Here is an 18224-nt window from a genome sequence, read left to right on the forward strand (position 1 = left end):
ATAAATTTAACTAAAGAGGTAAAAGACATATACACTGAAAACTATAGAACATTTGATGAAAAAAATTGAAGCAGCACAATAAATGGAAAGAAATCCTGTGTTCACGGACTTCAAAATCAATATTGTTAAAACGTCCATACTACCCAAAGTGGTCTACAGATTCAACCCAATCCCTACCAAAATTCCAGTGACATTTTTCATAGAAAAAGAAAAATCCTATGATTCATATGGAGCCACAAAAGACTGAATACCCAAAGCAACGGTGAACAAAAAGAACTAAACGGCAGGCATCACACCCGACTTCACAATATGCTACAAAGCAATCGTAATCAAAGCAGCATGGTAATGACATGAATACAGACAGACCAATGGAACAGAATAGACCGCCCAAAAATAAATCCACGTATTTTGTCATTTTTTGACAAAGGTGCCAAGAACACACAATGGGTAAAGGACAGTCCCTTCAATAAATGGTGTTGGGACAACTGGACATCCACATGCAGAAGAATGAAATTAAACCCTTATCTTACACCATTTAAAAAATCAACTCAAAATGGATTAAAGACTTAACTATAACACCCAAAACTGTTAAAAAAAAAAAAAAAAAAAAACACTACTAGGAAAAAAAAAATAGGAGAAAAGCTCCATGACATTCTGGAGCCTGGCAATGGCTATAAGAATGATTTTTCTTAATATGACCCCAAAAGCACAGGCAAAAAAAGCAAAAACAGACAAACGGGATCACACCACACAAAACAGCTCCTGTACAGCCAAAGAAACAACAGAGTGAAGAAACAGATTATGGAGTGGGAGAAAATGTTTGCAAGCTATACATCTGAGAAGGGGTTAGCATTCAAAATATGTAAGAAACTAAAAAACCTCAATAACAAGAAAACAAGTAATCTGACATAAAAATCAGCAAATGACCTGAATAGATAGTTCTCAACAAAACACACACAAATCACCAACAGGTATATGAAAAATGTTCAACATCATTAATCACCAGAGAAATGCAAATTAAATCTACAGTGAGATACAACCTCACACCTGCTAGAATGAGTAAAAAGACTAAAGATAAGTGCTGATGAGGGTGTCGAGAAAAGGGAATGCTTGCACACCGTTGGTGGGGATGTAAATTAGTATAGCTGCTATGGAAAACAGTATGGAGAGTCCTCAAAAAATCAGAACTACCACAAGATCCAGCAATCCCACTACTGGATATGTATCAAAGTGAATGAAATCAGTATGCTGAAGAAATATTTACACTCCCATGTTCATTACAGCACTATTCACAATAGCCAAGATAAGGAACCAACCTAAGTGTCCATCAACGGATGAATGAAGAAAATATGATATACACAATGGAATACTATTCAGCCTTTAAAAAGAAGAAAATCCTGTTAATTTGCAATAACATGGATAAACCTGGAGGATATTATGTTAAGTAAAACAAGCCAGGAACAGAAAAAAAAAAATACCACATAAGCTCACTTACATATGGAATCTTGCTGAGGCAGAGGCAGAGTAGCATGGTGGTTACCAGGGGCTGGGGATGGGGAAGCAGGGATGGAGGATTGGAATATGTTGTTCAAAGGGTATAAGATTTCAGTTTGACAGGAGAAATAAGCACAAGAGATCTATCCTGCAACATGATGACCGCAATTAAAAATGTAAAAACAACAACAAAAAAATCCCTTACATTTATTCTCCATGTGCTTTAAGCTATCACAGATTTTACATACACATATTAAACAAATTCTAAGCCAAGGCTATAACATTTAATTTTACTGTATTTGATACAAAACAGGTGGCAAAACTTGTAAAGTCGGGCAACTATCTTTACATAAAACATTCTTAGATGAAGTTCATATTAATACATTAGATTTAACTTATTTTATATTTTTATTTTTGAAAACTCAATAGAAATCTTAGTAATGAAACATGTTCCCAAGTACAAAAAATTATGGGCAAAAAAAGCCTTACCATTCTTGCTGACATCCAGTTCCCTGAGATTAATAAGGTTTGCAATGGATGCTGGTAACGTTGTTAAATCATTGTCTGGCAAACTCAGTTTGTGTAAAGACTGACAGTTAAAAAGTTGCTATTGAAAAAAGGGAGGAAAGAATGTCAATTATATACATCTTTAAATATTTCATGAACTAACTTTTATTATCAGCCATATTAAAACTGAATGAGTTATAACCTACACTAATACCAGGAAAGATGCCTCATTGTTCTGGTTATGCTATTATGGCTATGAATACAACTGAACCATTCAGATTAATTTATATCTTCATACTTCTACCTTAAGTAAAATGCACTTAGTGAGAATAAGTATATGGCTATATCCTCTGTTGAGTTAGTAAAAAAAATAAGTGGCTATTAAATGTGATAAACTCTGGAGCTTGTCTTTCAAGCAACCTTATTCCAAAATGAAAGCCCTATTTAAGAAGAGTATTCTTCTAAAAATGTAAAAGTGTTAGGTGTGATAAGACATAAATGATTCAGTTATTCGCACTGTTGTAGCAAGACTTTCTCTTTTCACCAAAACCCCTAAACCAAGACTCTACTGGTGGTGATTAGAGAAGGAGACAAATTTTGGTCCTCTATATTCTCTAGAACTAGCTAAGGAAGATAAATTGCCTGCTGAAGAACAACATATAAGGAAGAACAGTAAATTATCCAACCACAACCTAGGTTTCTAGTTCATAAACATGAGACCAACAACCTTTAACTTTTATCCATAGCCATATAAAGATTTCTCTGTAAGATGACCCCTAGGATAGCAGTGGCTTTCAAAATGTTCTTACTGACCACCAGAAAAAAGCCTGTTGCATACTGTCATCCAGTATGTATATACACACAAATCTAAAATATTTTCATAAAACAATGGCTATATACAACACACTCTATTTTCTATTTTTTATAATTAAGGTTGCAGGAGTAGGTATAAGATGTCCATTAAATTTGAATTTCAGACAAACAACAAATAATTTTTAAGTACAAGTATATCCCACAGTTTTATGGGACACACTTACACTAACAAATTATTCCTTATTTGAAAATTCTAATTTAAGCGTCCTATATTTCCTAATTCTCGCAGTCCAAATTTATAGTTTTTTTTCCAAAATGCTGCCCACACACACTGAATTGATTTTATGAGCTACCAATGGGTCTCCATGCACGGTTTCAAAAACACTGCTGTTTGGGTGGCAAAAGATCCCAACAATTAAATTATAGCAATTTAATTGGTATAGGATAATGAGAGGGAAAATTGAAATAGGATAATGAGAGACTGGGATTTAAGAAGAAAAAGTACACTGAAAAAAGTTTAGTGAAAAAAAAACAAGGTGATAACTTGAGAAGGTGTTTCATGGCAACAAACCAACTTTCTCCTTTCAGTTGTTACTAGACTTCAGAAATGTAAGTCCTCCAAAACCTTTCCAAACAAATTGGAAATGGAGGAAAACAATATCTGTATGAACTCAAAAAAAGCTGTTTAACAATAAAATTATGATATGGTAAAAGGACAATTGCCCTCAATTATAACAATACACATTAATGTCTTATGAAAAGTAGGAAAAGACAGCATTAATTTCAATTATTGCTCTAGTTAAATCTACTGACTCCAGAAATTATTTAGTCTTATTATTTACCTTAATGGCTACAATACAACTAAAATTAAATACAAAATTTTACGTTATCTGCACAAGTATAAAAGCAATTAACTTGAAGAAATACAAGTTTTAAAATCGACTTTTAAAAATTTGAATTGTAAGGCATACTCTAAGATACAATTAAACCAAAAAATTCAACCACACAAATATATTGGCAACTTTATAGCAATATTAGGAATATCATATTTCTAGATATAAAAATAACCAAAGATAATTCTTGAAAGAAAGTATTAGCATACCTTTGGAAGCTCTTCAATCTGATTAGCATCTAAATAGAGTTCCTCCAAGGTTTTTTCAAAAGTAAAAATCTCTTTCGGAACTTGTTCTAAGCTGCAATGAGAATAATCAAGAGTAGTGACAGTCTCCTCTTCCCCTCGTAGACAGCGACATGGTACCAACCGCACAAACAAACTTCGTTTTGTAGTCATTTTTAGACACTGCAATATTCGAATAAAAAGAAATTAAAAACATACATATTACAACGGTTTTTCAGAACAAATCATTCCAATCTATCACAATTCATATGTCACAGATAAACACTTCTCCTGCCACTATACAAGCACAATGGAACCCATTTAACATTGCTTTAATACCCACATTTATAACTACTGGATTTCAAATTAAACTCAAGCTCTTTAGTACTTCACAAAGCAATCCATGAAGTAGCCATTTACATGCTTCTTCAAAAACTGTGCTTTGAGGCCGGGCGCAGTGGCTCACGCCTGTAATCCCAGCACTTTGGGAGGCCGAGGCAGGCGGAACACGAGGTCAGGAGATGAGACCATCCCGGCTAACAGAGTGAAACCCCGTCTCTCCTAAAAATACAAAAAATTAGCTGGGCGAGGTGTGGGCGCCTGTAGTCCCAGCTACTCGGGAGGCTGAGGCAGGAGAATGGCTTGAACCCGGGAGGTGGAGCTTGCAGTGAGCCGAGATCGCGCCACTGCATTCCAGCCTGGGCAACAGAGCGAGACTCAAACAAACAAACAAACAAAAAAAAACTGTGCTTTGAGTCTGCTTCTTAGTACTCAACAAGAAAAACTCTAATAAGACGAAGATTTTTATTTAATTTTACTTAATTTCTGAGTAAGAGTTCTATGAGTCTTCATTAAGGACATGATTAAGTGCAGTTTTGAGTAGGAAGTGGGAATGCAAAGATATTTTCAGGTCTTCTTAACCAGCCATCAGGGATCAATCACCCTATAACCTTCCTATGAAAAGTCCAAGTTTCCACATGAAAATTCCCACCTACCCCAAGTATATTTTGTTTCAATTAAATATTGGCCATATAGTTTTTCTAAAGAACTTATATGTCTTAAATGTGTTTAAGGTTACACACTGGTGCAAAAACTTGCTTAAATAAAGAACAGATTTCAAATTAATTGAGGGAAAAGGCCAATTCTGAATTAGTGAACATTCTCAGGGCCAACTTTATTAAGTACACAATGTATATACATAGGTTAATTCTAACTAGGCTAAGATTATATTAGCAAAGTAAGATTATATTTGCACAAGTAATAAAGCAATTAACTTGAAGAAATAAAAGTTTAAAACTCGACTTTTAAAAATTTGAATTGTGCAGCATACTCTAAGATAAAATTAAACCAAAAAAATCAAACACCACACAAATACATTGGCAATTTTATAGCAATTTTAGGAATAAATAAAATTAAAATGATAATTAGTGTTATCAATTCTGTGTAAAACAATCCATTCTTGCTGTAGTCAGAAGATTCTATTAGAGTATTAGATTACCTCTAACCAGAACCAAGACTAGGTTAAGGCTAGTAAGGCCTCAGGCACAAAATATAAGGAGGTATCAAAAAATTCAGTAATCAAGATAAATACAATATCTTAATAAAATGTTTTAAAAATACAGATTACTGAAAAAGAATCCATGTATAAACAAAATGTCCAATGTTAAAATAAAGACAGGATCTGGTATTAGTGATTTTTCCTTTTGCCTCAAGCTGTAACAGGGATCTGCAAGGCACTGCTTCTAATTCTTCTACTTCATATTATATGATATTTTAAAAGTGACAAAGAATAAGATATGTATTTCCCTTGCAATCTTTTTAAAAAAGTGATTATTCTAGGCTGGGCGCAGTGGCTCAGACCGGTAATCCTAGCACTTTGGGAGACCAAGGCAGGCGGATCACCTGAGGTCAGGAGTTCGAAACCAGCCTGGCCAACATGGTGAAACCCCATCTTTATACAAAAAAATTAGCCAGGCGTGGTGGCGCGTGCCTGTAATCCCAGGTACTTGGGAGGCTGAGGCAGGATAACTGCTTGAACCCGGGAGGCGGAGGCTGCAGTGAGCCGTGATTGTGCCACTGCACTCCAGCCTGAGCAACACAGCGAGACTCCGTCTCAAAAAAAAAATTTTTTTTTCACTATACTTACTCAATCACTCTATACCAGGCACTGTGCTAAGTTCTTTAGATAAACTATATGCAGACTCTCATTTCATCATCACTACAATTTTTTTTTTTTGAGATGGAGTCTTGCTCTGTCACCCAGGCTGGAGTGCAGTGGCGCGATCTCAGCTCACTGCAAGCTCCGCTGCCCGGGTTCACGCCATTCTCCTGCCTCAGCCTCCCGAGTAGCTGCGACTACAGGTGCCCGCCACCATGCCCAGCTAATTTTTTTTGTATTTTTAGTAGAGACAGGGTTTCACCATGTTAGCCAGGATGGTCTCCATCTCCTGACCTCATGATCCGCCCGTCTGGGCCTCCCAAAGTGCTGGGATTACAGGCGTGAGCCACCGCACTCGGCCTACTTACTCAGTCACTCTATACCAGGCACTGTGCTAAGTTCTTTAGATAAACTATATGCAGACTCTCATTCCATCGTCACTACAACTTTCTAAGATATGTGCTGTTATCTGCATTTTTCCATGAAGAAACTGAGTCCGTGCTCTTCTATACTGCTTCTCAATATATAATAATGCATACTTGAAGGAAGGTACTTAAAACAATTCAAATATCAGTAAATCTTCACTACATACTCCTCCTTCAGAATTTAAAAAAAGAAACTAAGATGTCAAACATTAAATGTTTCCATCTAAAATCTCTGTCAACAAATAAATATCCAGAAAAGTTTACTACTTAGTAACAATCTTTGTTTATATTAAGGCATATTTTATCAGTAAGAATAAACAGTTCATCTAATAAGATTTTAATCGCCAGAAGAGAATTTAGATTTTACCTATGTGCTTATGAGATCATTTTAAAAATTCCAAAAACGAATAGAAAATTTCTTGTTCTAGACATTTTAAGAATACAACTGATACTGAGTTAGCAGGACACTTAAGAATGGGAAAGAATTCTATCTGCTATGTCCAGTATGGTAGCCACTAGACACATGTGGCTATTTACACTTAGTATTAAAAGCTAAATCAAATAAAATTAAAAATTCAGCTTATTAGTCACACATGTAAACACTTAATGGCCACTGGACCATACTGGGTCCAAACATATAAAGATAACATATAAAGATGTAGGGCACTTGAGATATAAGACAATTTATAGGGTCAAGTAATTGTTCATGGAGATATAACAATTTCCGATTTTTTTTTCTGTAGAGCTAATCATGTTGCAGACAGACAGACAGAAATTGCAGAACTTCTCTGAAAGGAGAACGAATTCAGAAAAGAAAGATTAGATTGGGCTCTAGGAAGCTAAATAGAGTTGAAATCTCAAAGGAAAACTTTCTGTGAATAGAGACTACAAAGAGCGGTTTAGACCTCAGATCAAATTCAGTGGGCCTGGTGCCAATATAAAAATGAACACCAAATCTATATAGGCCTGCAAGTGGAAGTGGTATAGACTAAAAACTGCTGACTGATAAGAAAGGCTGAGAACCTTAATTCTTGAGGGCAGACAAGGAAAGTAACATAGGAAAGAGAAGTAAATGAGTAACAGTATCCAAAGACTGATTCTCCTTTACAGAATAACACAAGGAAATAATCCAAAAGGAAGAAAGCCTAGCCTGATCAGAACTGAATTGATCAACATGGGAACTGCTCATTAGAATTTCAGGTATGTGATAAGGAAGAGCCACTTTATAAATCAGAAGTAACACTGTAGACATAAGAATCTTCTAATCACAACGAAGAAGAAAGTGTCGACCCAGAAAATGAGCACAATAATAAGCTTTTTTTTTTTTTTTTTTTTTTTTTTTTTGGAAACAGGGTCACACTCTGTTGCCCAGGCTGGAGTGCAGTGGCGCGATCTTGGCTCACTGCAGCCTCAATCTCCCAGGCTCAAGCGATCCTCCCACCTCAGCCTCCCAAGGGTACTACCATGCCACCAGCCACCATGCCTGGCTAATTTTTGTAATTTCTACAGAGATGGGAGTTTCGCCATGTTACCCAGGCTGGTCTCAAACTCCTGCACTGACCTCCCAAAGTGCTGGGATTAGAGGCATGTGCCACTGCAACTGGCTGCTGAAAACTTTCTACCAAAAGAAATTGAAGTTACTTACCACTGGGTTGAATTTATCTCCCTGATGTTTCTTAATTGAGCCAACATTCTATGGAAAGCAAAAAAAGAACCAAAATTAACAATAAAAACGGATCTTTATGACTTTAAGGAACATCTCTTTAAATATCTAATTTATATAAAAGTTAAATTAAACTTCTCAAAAATTAACCTCTGTAAACTGAAAACAGTTAAGACCAAATAGTCAAACCAAAATATTAGCCTCTTAAAAACGCACACACAAGTGTATGCACACACACACACACACATATTTACCAGCTTCTAAATAAATGACTAGCTTTTTTTTTTTTAAGAGACTGGGTCTCACTCTGTCACCTAGACTGGAGCCCAATGGCACAAACATGACTGACTGCGGCCTCAAACTCCTGGGCTCAATCAATCCTCCCACCTCAGCCTCCTGAGAAGCTAGGACTACAGGTGTATACCACCATACGCAGCTAATTTTAAAAAATTTTTTTAGAGACAGGGTCTCACTATGTTGGCCATGCTGGTCTTGAACTCCTGGCCTTAAGCGATTCTCCCACCTCAGTCTCCCAAAGTGCTGGGATTACAAACGTGAGACACTGCACCCAGCCAAATGGCTATCTTTATAGTGGATAGTCTTCATACATTTATAAACTCTTGAGAGCCCTCATTATATAAATACTCTTTCACCTACCATTAAAATGCCATTAATTTGAACTTACTGAGAAATAATTTTCCAAGCAAATAAACTCGAATGGCCAATTATATTTTAGTAATTTTTCATAGTTCTATGTGGCAGGCACTGTTAATTGTTTATGGGATTTATTTTCCCTTCTAAGATTTTTTTTTTTTTTTTGGAGACGTATCACTCTGTTGCCCAGGCTGGAGTACAGTGGTACAATCTCAGCTCACTGCAACCTCCACTTCCTGGGTTCAAGCGATTCTCCTGCCTCAGCCTGCCGAGTAGGTGGGATTACAGGTGTGCACCACAACACCTGGCTAACTCTTTAGAGAGACGAGGTTTTGCCATATTGGCCAGGCTGGTCTCAAACTCCTGACCTCAAGTGATCCAACCACCTTGGCCTCCCGAAGTTCTGGGATTACAGGCGTGAGCCACCACGCCTGGACTTAACAGGGTCTTGCTCTGTCACCCAGGCTGGAATGCAGTGGCACAATCACGGCTCACTTCAGCCTCAACCTCCTGGGCTCAAAGGATTCTCCTGCCTTAGCCTCTTGAGGCTGGGACTATAAGCGTGCACCACCACACCCAGCTAACCTGTTTTTCTTTTTTCGTGTGTGTGTGTGTGTGTGTGTGTGTATGTGTGTGTGTATACAGTCTCTCACTATGTTGCCCAAGCTGGTCTCAAACTCCTGGCTCGGCAATCCTCCCACCCAATTCAGCCTCCCAAAGTGCTGGGTTTACAGGTGTGACCTGGCCTTCCTTTCAAGACTCTAGACTATTCAGGGCAGTAAGGGGCCCAGCTCAATTACCACTTTTGAGCTTTCCATGCCTGGAGGGGTAAACAAGAAATGGGTAACACAGTGAAAATCAAAGACTTATATTCTGAAGTCTGCTTTGGGGGTGAAGTGCTGGTTAATTCTGGAAAAACATTTGCTTTCCTGATAAAAGGGAGCAAATACGTCTGACACCACCACTCTCCCATTTTTCTAGCCTTGTATGTGTACACAGTATCTAGTGCTGCAACAACCATCCTATTACCGTAAGTCAACAAGGATGAGGATTAATAACCAGCCAATAAATAAGACTGACAGAGGAAAAAAACAAAACAAGCTGGGGTTTCAAACAGCATTGCTAAGCAGCTGAATTAATGCTAACTATTCTCTATTTCTGGATTTCTTGGTATGTGGGAAAACTAATTCCCTTATTTGCTTAAACTATTGCTATGTTTTCTTTACTTGCAGCCAACACATTCCAAAGTGAGACAGCCTAAAACACAAAATAATACTCTTAATAAAAAGTACATACATCATAAATCATCTTTTTCTTAAAAACTGAGAGTAATATCCATTTATGTGTTTCAGAATTTCAGAATTGCCCTAAATACATCAAACTATTTGTCGCTATGCCAAATGGTATAGGACTAACGTGTTTAACGTGTGTGTTTAACGTTCTCTAAGAATTCTACATATACTGCATGCCACAAAAAACAACAACAACAAAGCTGTGTGTACAGCAAGCAAAGCTGGCCACCAAATCTTCTGTCACTCATACACACTCCCACAGACATGACAGTCTGGTGGAACGGAGCTGCCACTAAACTGAAATGGAGTAAGATCATGGTAGGAGCAAGGCAGAGAGAAGAGAGATGTTTGTATTCAAAAACTTTACTTTGAAATACTTGAAAGATATCTGAGTAGGACACTGAGTAAGCAGCTGGATATAGGCATTCAGAGATGTGGGAAGAGATCCAAGCTGTGGATATAAATCTGAAAGTCATCTGCTTATAGATGGTATTTAAAGCAATGAAATAAGATGAGATCATCAAGGGCAGGAGGGCAGACAGAAAAAGAGAACAAGTTCAATGGCTGAGCCCCAAAACATTATAGATGACCAGCAAAGGACACTGAAGAGAAGCAGCCAAGTGAGGCAAAAGAAACACCCCACTCCAAGAGAAAAAGTGTGATATTCTAAACGCCAGGCGGAAAAAAAAAAAGTTTCAAGGAGGAAGATGTTATCAACTCTGTTAATAAGGACTTAGAATGGCCACTGTGTATTGATGTGAAAGTCATTGATTATCTTGACAAAACCACCTCTGGTTGGTGGGGCAAAACACTATTTGGAAGGGATTCAAGAAAGAACAGAAGAACTAGAATCGACAACTCAGGTAGTTTTGCTATATAAAACATTAGAAAAATCAAGTAGTTGCCGGACCCGAATATGAATGAAGAGATACAACAGCAGATTTGTAGACAGATAGATAGAAACAATCTAGTAGAGAAAGAGAGGAGCTCATTGATAATTTTCATAAGTAGGATTTGGGCAACCATTCATAGACTGCCCTAGTAAACTTTGCCACCAATTTAAAAAGCTGCTCATGAGGAAGAAAAACAAATCTTGGCTGTAATTGCAACTAGCTAGTTAATATTCACTCATTATTTTTGAAAAATACAGATACTATACCCTCTCCCTAGAGATTCTGATTTAGTAAAAGGTACAGTATAAAACTCAAAATTCTTTGTCTTAAACAAAATGTTGGGCCGGGCGTGGTGGCTCACGCCTGTAATCCCAGCACTTTGGGAAGCTGAAGCAGGTGGATCACAAGGTCAGGAGATTAAGACCGCCTGGCCAACATGGTGAAACCCCATCTCTACTAAAAATACAAAAATTAACTGGGCATGGTGGTGCCCACCTGTAATCCCAGTACTCAAGAGGCTGAGGCGAGAGAATTGCTTGAACCTGGGAGGCAGAGGCTGGAGTGAGCCAAGACTGCGCCACTGCACTCCAGCCTGGGCAACAGACCGAGACTCCGTCTCAAGCCAACAACAAAAAAATGTCATGTGATTCCTTTTTCCAACACAGTTTCAACAATAATCAATGCATGGTCAATCTTATTTCATCTATACCATAGCCACTATTATTTAGCCTTCCCCATCCACTACTTGAGATTGTTTTGACAAAAGTCTCAGTTTGAGAATTACTATAAAAATTGAAAAGTAAAATCAATATAAAGGTGTTTTTTTTTTTTTAATATAGCACATCTTCTATTTACCTAAAGAGATCACAAGACATACCTGGCTAGATTTTTTTTTTTTTTCCAGTGAGCAATAAAGTTTAATTAACCAGTACTGCGAGGTCACCTTCATGGATTAGCATCCTGCTGTGAGCTGAAAGACTGAACAAGCAGAAGCATAAGCCAAACCCATCCCTCCACGCTCCCCACTGTGCAGATGGACTTACTGAGGCTCCAGCATACACTGCTTGCTCAGCACTTTATCTATTTCAGGCCAAAGTGTCAGCAGAACTGATACCCACAGGGCATCCAAGTCCACATCCAGACCCAGTTCCCTCTGCGGCCCTCTCTTAAACCGAGCCACTGACTGCTGATGGTGAGTTCCCAATCATGGGCTGCACTGAGGGTGCCAGAGGCCTGGGTGGGCATGAAGCCTGGTGGGTATGGAGTGAAGGGGATTTGGGAGTGGCATCTAGAAGGTCAGCATGAGGGGCAGAGAGGAGAAAGAGAACCCATGGCTTGCAGCCAGCAGGGGAAACGGGCCCAGTGCACAGATGGGGCCCCTAGTGAAGCCCATCCAGGCCAACTGCCCTCAGTGTAGATCTGAGTGGAACAGGACAAGACTGATAAGTGAAGAAAATGAGAGAAGCTGAGTGGGCAGGGGCCCCACTGCCTCCTGCCTGCAAGGAGGCCACGCTGGGTGTGCAAACAGAATAGCAAGTACACAAAGATCCTCACTGAGGGGGCCCGAAGAGACATGAGGCCAGAGGAGTCAGGGCTGGCAGGGCCAGCCACTCCCAACGTCAGTTATTCCTTGCCGGCCAATATGTTAGGACCAGCTGCTCCATGGAGATGATCTGGTCCACTATTTCCCAGAAACTGGAATTTGCTGCTTGATACCTCCTCTTGGGGTAGAGCTGCCACACAGGGAGCAGGTGGGAGAAGGGCAGCTGGCTGGGGGACAGTGGCTCCCGGGTGTGCACTGGCATCTACCACATGTGCACTGTGATGCTAGGTTCATATGTGCTGCCCTGGGAGCTTGAGCACCTGGCCCTTTCTCTGTGCAGGGGACTGAGGCGCACAACCACAGTCACCCAGGTCCTCCCCTTGTCATCCTCATAGATGCCAGGCCTCCAGATCCACAGACAGTTGGGGGGGTGCCCTGAGATGCGGAGAAGTTTTGGAGGCCATGGCAAGGCTGCACTCTGGGGTCGCCTGGAGGCACACATGTATACTCGGCTGGATTTAAGAGCAATCTTATGTGGTGCAATATTTCATTTTGTAAAAATGTAAAACAAAGCCTCCTCAGGCATGCCCACACCTATTAGATGGTATTTAGTGGTTGTGTAAGATCATTTAGTTTAATCATAGTTATCACAATGTTGCTAATCTGTATTTGGTATATTTGTGCTTAGTTCCAAGGCATTTTATGAACATTATTAACCCCTTACTGATAAGTACATAAATAGTAAACAATTAAAATAATAATATGAAAAAGAATAAAGATAGGAAGGTAAGAAGAGTAAAAAAAAGTTTTTGAACTTAAGTAATGAAAAAATTATAAACGCTGTGTAAGAGCATTTATAAGGACAACAGTCAAAAACTAAATATATATAAAATGTGATATGCCTACAACATATACAAGAAATAAGGAAAAGATGCTGATGGCTAGATCATACTTATAACTAGAAGATCAACATCAATGTCTGGTCCCATCAGCCTAATTCTGATCAAGAAGAAAGAACTGGGTATTATTTCAATATGAACAGTGTTAAAATTTTATATCAAACTATAGTTAGCCTAAACATGTCTAAAAATGTATTACTGTGCAATTAAGTGGTAGACATATACACTGAAGTTACCAAGGAATCCTTACATTTGCAAAATTTTCCATTTTTATATTTTTAGATACAATTTACATAATGAACACATTCTAAGAGTATAGATGGTAGAGAAATACAATCATATAACCAGGAGGAATCAAGACATGTAACATTTCCATCACCCTACAAGGTTCACACTTGCCCCTTCCCAGTCAACATCCTGACCAAGACAGCCTGTCCTGAATAAAAGTACATTTGTGTACAAGCATTATAAGAATACATGCTTCTGTTCTCATAGGTAAATATATGGGAATGAAACTGCTGAGTCATAGTCTATAAGTAATTTAATTCTACTCAAAACTATTGTCTTACAAAGTGGTTTTATTATTTAACACTCCCAGCAAATAGAATTCCAATTACATTCTCACCAACACTTTGGTACTGTCAGTCTTTCTTAATTTTGGCCTACGTAATTGCAGTATCTGGTTTTTATTTTGCATTTTTCTAATTACAAATGGCTTTGAGGATCCTTATCTGTATCTAGATCTTATTTTGATGAGACAGATCATCAAGCCTCATACTCTAATGGAATAAGACTTTTGGAAAAGAGTGATCAAATTTTGTATATGAGAGGAAGGCAAATTACTGTGATCGAGAGTACACTGGGTTGAAAGACAATTCTCCATAAACATTTCACATTCCTGCATGTTCTCGGTCCTCTGAGCAATGTCATTTACATAAGGTGTTTGTATAGAGACATTCTAGGATAATAACACTAAGCAAGATTCAGAGAGTCCACCTTCCCCTCCCCAGAAAAGATTTGCTTATACTCCAGAGGAGAGGATGGACAGGTTACCAGTAGTCCTAAATAAGATCAGGTTTTCCAATTTGGGGTTCTTCTCCTGTAACGTACACTACTGCGTGAGCAGGTACTACAGGACTTTCAGTATGTCACCCTGTGAAGATTAAGGCTCAAAGAACTGACACAAGACATTGCTCTAGTCACTGCTTTTGTGGTAATAATCTCTCTTTGTCTCTAATCTAAAGGTATTGTTTTCTGGCAGGCTTAACTTTTTAGCTTGTAAATAGGGTAAAATCTCAGACTTCACTATTTCTGACTTAACCACTGTAGACTGAAAAACATGGCCAGAATGTTTTACACCACCTAAAATCATGCCATAGAATCTATTTCCCCAACCCCATGAATTTGGGCAGGCCTTGTGACTTGTTTACATCAACTCAATGCAGCATAAGTTTTGTTGGGCAAGTGACAGTCCCTATGCCTCATGATTTGCAAAGTCCACCTTTACCTTCTTTGAATGTTGCCCTGAGAATACAATGCCACAAAGAAGCCTGAGATAAAAGACCACATGCTGATTCACATAATTCAGAGAAATAGTCAACTGCTATCATTTTAAGCCAAGTGGTGGAGAGATTCTTAACACAGAAACAGATACCTAAAACAATTGTTTTTTTGTTTAAAAATAACTAAAACAAAATTTTTAAATAGTTATTTCCTTTTTATCCTTGTAACAGCTATAGAATCTGTACCATAAGCACCTCCCTCATTTTTTATACCAGTAATCTGCGGATTTTTTTATTCCCCTCAGTCAATCTTGCTAGAGGTCTATCAATTGTATTGATCTTTTCAAAGAGGAAATGTTATATTTTGTTCATTTTCTTAGAGTAAGCTTTCTGTTTCATTGATTTCTGCTTTCTTCTCTATATTTTCTGCCTTTCACTTATTCTGAATTTCTTTTTCTGTCCTTAGAATAAAACTTTCTAATCCTTGTTTCTTTATTAAACTTTAAAGATATAAATTATCTGAGTACTATTTTAATAATTTAAGCACTGCATTTAATAATTTTGATGTTGTCTTTTCTGAATTTATTTAATGTCCTTTCTAATTTTCCATTTGATTTATTCGTTTACTGATGGGTTGTTCAAAATTGACTTCCTTAATTTCAAAATATTTGGTAATCTACCAAACCTCATTTTGTTACTGATTTCTATGTAATTCCAATGCAGTCAACAGAACAGTACTATCATTTCAAGCCTTTGAAATATGTTGAGACTTTTGACGCCCCACATAATTCTTAGTGAGAGGTTCCACGTGTACATGAATGTCACATACTGCCTCTCTTGGGTATAATGTTCTACAAATGTCAATTAGATAAAATTGGTTGACAGTTGTGTTCAAATCTTCTATAGCCTTTACAATTTATGGCTTTTTCTGTAAGTTATCGAAAAGTATAGGCATCTCTTAACTATAGTTGTAAATCTGTCTATTCTTTTATATTTATTTCATGTATGTTGGAGATCCATTATACAGTGAATAGATATTTAGGGCTCATATCTTCTTGGTGAATGGATCCTTCTCACATTACGAGGTTTTTTTTTTTCCTGCTAGTAATCCTTGTCTTTTAGTATTTTGCCTGATGTCACGATAGTCATAGGAGCTTTCTCTTGATTAGTGTTAATATGGTATATATTTTCCATCGATTACTTTTAACCAAATGTCTTTACATTTCAAGTACCCATTTGTAGGAAGCATAATATTGGGTCCTTTTAGAAATCAAATTTGACAATTTCTATGTTTTAATGGTGGGCTTAGATCTTTCATATTTTATGTAATTATTGCTATGACAACTTAAAACTATCACATTATTATTTATTTTTGCTTTGTTTTTGTTTTTTTTGAGACGGAGTCTTGCTTTGTCATCCAGGCTGGAGTGCAGTGGCATGATCTCGGCTCACTGCAACCTCCACCTCCCAGGTTCACCCGATTCTCCTGCCTCAGCCTCCTGAGTAGCTTGGACTACAGGCGCCCGACACCGCACCCAACACCACACCCAGCTAATTTTTGTATTTTTAGTAGAGACAGGGTTTCCCCATGTTGGCCAGGCTGGTCTCGAACTCCTGACCTCAAGTGATCCCCCTGCCTTGGCCTCCCAAAGCACTGGGATTACAGGTGTGAGCCACCACAGCCAGTATCATATTTATTTTCTATTTGTTCTTTGTTCTCCTTTTCTTACCTTCTAATAAAGTTCTCCTTTTACTCCATTTTATCTCCTTTTGTGGACTTTTAGCTATCCTACATTTTTGGTTGCTCTAGAAATTACAATATGCATTCTTCATTCATCATAGCCCATTTTCAAATGATATTACACCATTTCACATATAACCTAAGTACTATAAAAGAGTATGTGTATATTTACTTCCAACTTTTGTGCTCTTATATTTTACTGATACATACTATAAATTCGATAATACATTGTTATTTTTGTCTTTGTGCTATCCACTGTCATCGATATAAATTTAAAAACTAGAAGATAAACTTTCATATTTATTCACACATTTACCATTTCCTTCTGTCTTTATTTCTTATCATAGAACTGCTATTAAGGCTATTTGATCAATTTTTAAAATTTAAGATATTCTATTTTCCAGTTCCAGAATATACATTTAGTTTTTTGGCATGTCCATTACTCACCTGAAAATACCCAATCCCCCATATATTATCCTGCCAATTGCCTTAATGTTCTTTTCTCCTAATTCCAATAATTGGGTCATCTATAAGCCTATACGATCACCCTTTTCCAGGTCTTTGTATGTTTCATATATTTTATAATATTCTAGACACTGTAAGGTAATAGTCAGAAATTCAGTATAATTTTTACTCATTTGGTTTGCGGGTTTTTTTCCAGACAGGGTCTCAGTCACCCAGGCTGAAGTGCACTGGCACAACCTCAGCTCACTGCAGCCTCAACCTCCCAGGTTCAAGTAATCCCCAACCTCAGTCTCCCAAATAGTTGGGACTACAGGCATGCACCCCCACCACAGTCAGCAGTTTTTTATTTTTTGTGGAGACAGGGTCCCACTATGTTGCCCAGGCTGGTCTTGAACTCCTGGGCTAAAGCAATCCTCCTGCTTCCACCTCTCAAAGTGCTAGGATTACAGGCATAAGCCACCACGCCCCACTATAATATTGTTTTAAGTGTTATTTCCCAGGGAGTGTAAGGTCCTTCTACTTCTCCCAGGATAAAGGCTGGAAATTCAGATTTCTAGTAGAGTCCATTTGAGCTGGCAGCAGCTTTAATTAGACTCAATTCATCTGTAATCAGCCCAAATCCCAACCTCCCCATCACCGACCCACAGTCACCTTTTCGATCTTGTCAAATCTGAGGTAGTAGAAGCTTGGGTTGCAGTTCCAAATATTTTTTTGGTTCAGTTTACCTTCAGATTCAAGTCCAACAGCGTCCCAAATTCCAAGCACTCCTTGAATTTGCAGGACTACATGATTTCTTTATGCTTTCAATCCTCTCCTCTCCTGCGACTTCTTGGCAAAATGTAACAGGGAAAGACAGACCCAAGCATCATGCTTAATTATTTGATTTTTGCCTTTGAGGCTCTGTCAGAGTCCCACATCTTCCCTAAAGCCCACACTGTCATTCAAGGATCCTAATTCTTGAATGCCTTTATCCTATCCCTTCAATGTCTCTCCATATTATCCGCCTATACTGATACCAGGCACCTGCCCCCAGGCGGGCAAACTGCCACATTCACCTA

General features: G+C 38.0%; 1 protein-coding gene across 17 annotated transcripts in view; it reads right to left on the reverse strand.

Moving 5' to 3' along the window:
• The window catches only part of ERBIN (erbb2 interacting protein), a 151270-nt gene that overhangs the window by 83546 nt on the left and 49500 nt on the right, over positions 1–18224 (reverse strand). For 10 of the 17 annotated variants that reach the window (XM_001162676.5, XM_001162804.5, XM_001162761.5 and 7 more), the window contains exons 2-4: positions 8160–8207; positions 3917–4114; positions 1984–2101 (exon numbers count right to left, since the gene is read on the reverse strand). The exons of 3 other annotated variants lie outside the window; for them this stretch is intronic. In XM_001162676.5, the coding sequence (XP_001162676.3) occupies positions 1984–2101; positions 3917–4105 (307 nt within the window). In that variant the 5' untranslated portion in view covers positions 4106–4114; positions 8160–8207. Of the gene's footprint in view, positions 1–1983; positions 2102–3916; positions 4115–8159; positions 8208–18224 lie in introns of those variants that run through there. 4 more of the 17 variants (XM_063811169.1, XM_009449076.5, XM_063811168.1 and 1 more) reach the window with 2 other exon arrangements.

This window comes from Pan troglodytes, chromosome 4, assembly GCF_028858775.2.
Source record: "Pan troglodytes isolate AG18354 chromosome 4, NHGRI_mPanTro3-v2.0_pri, whole genome shotgun sequence".
Classification (NCBI taxonomy): domain Eukaryota; kingdom Metazoa; phylum Chordata; class Mammalia; order Primates; family Hominidae; genus Pan; species Pan troglodytes.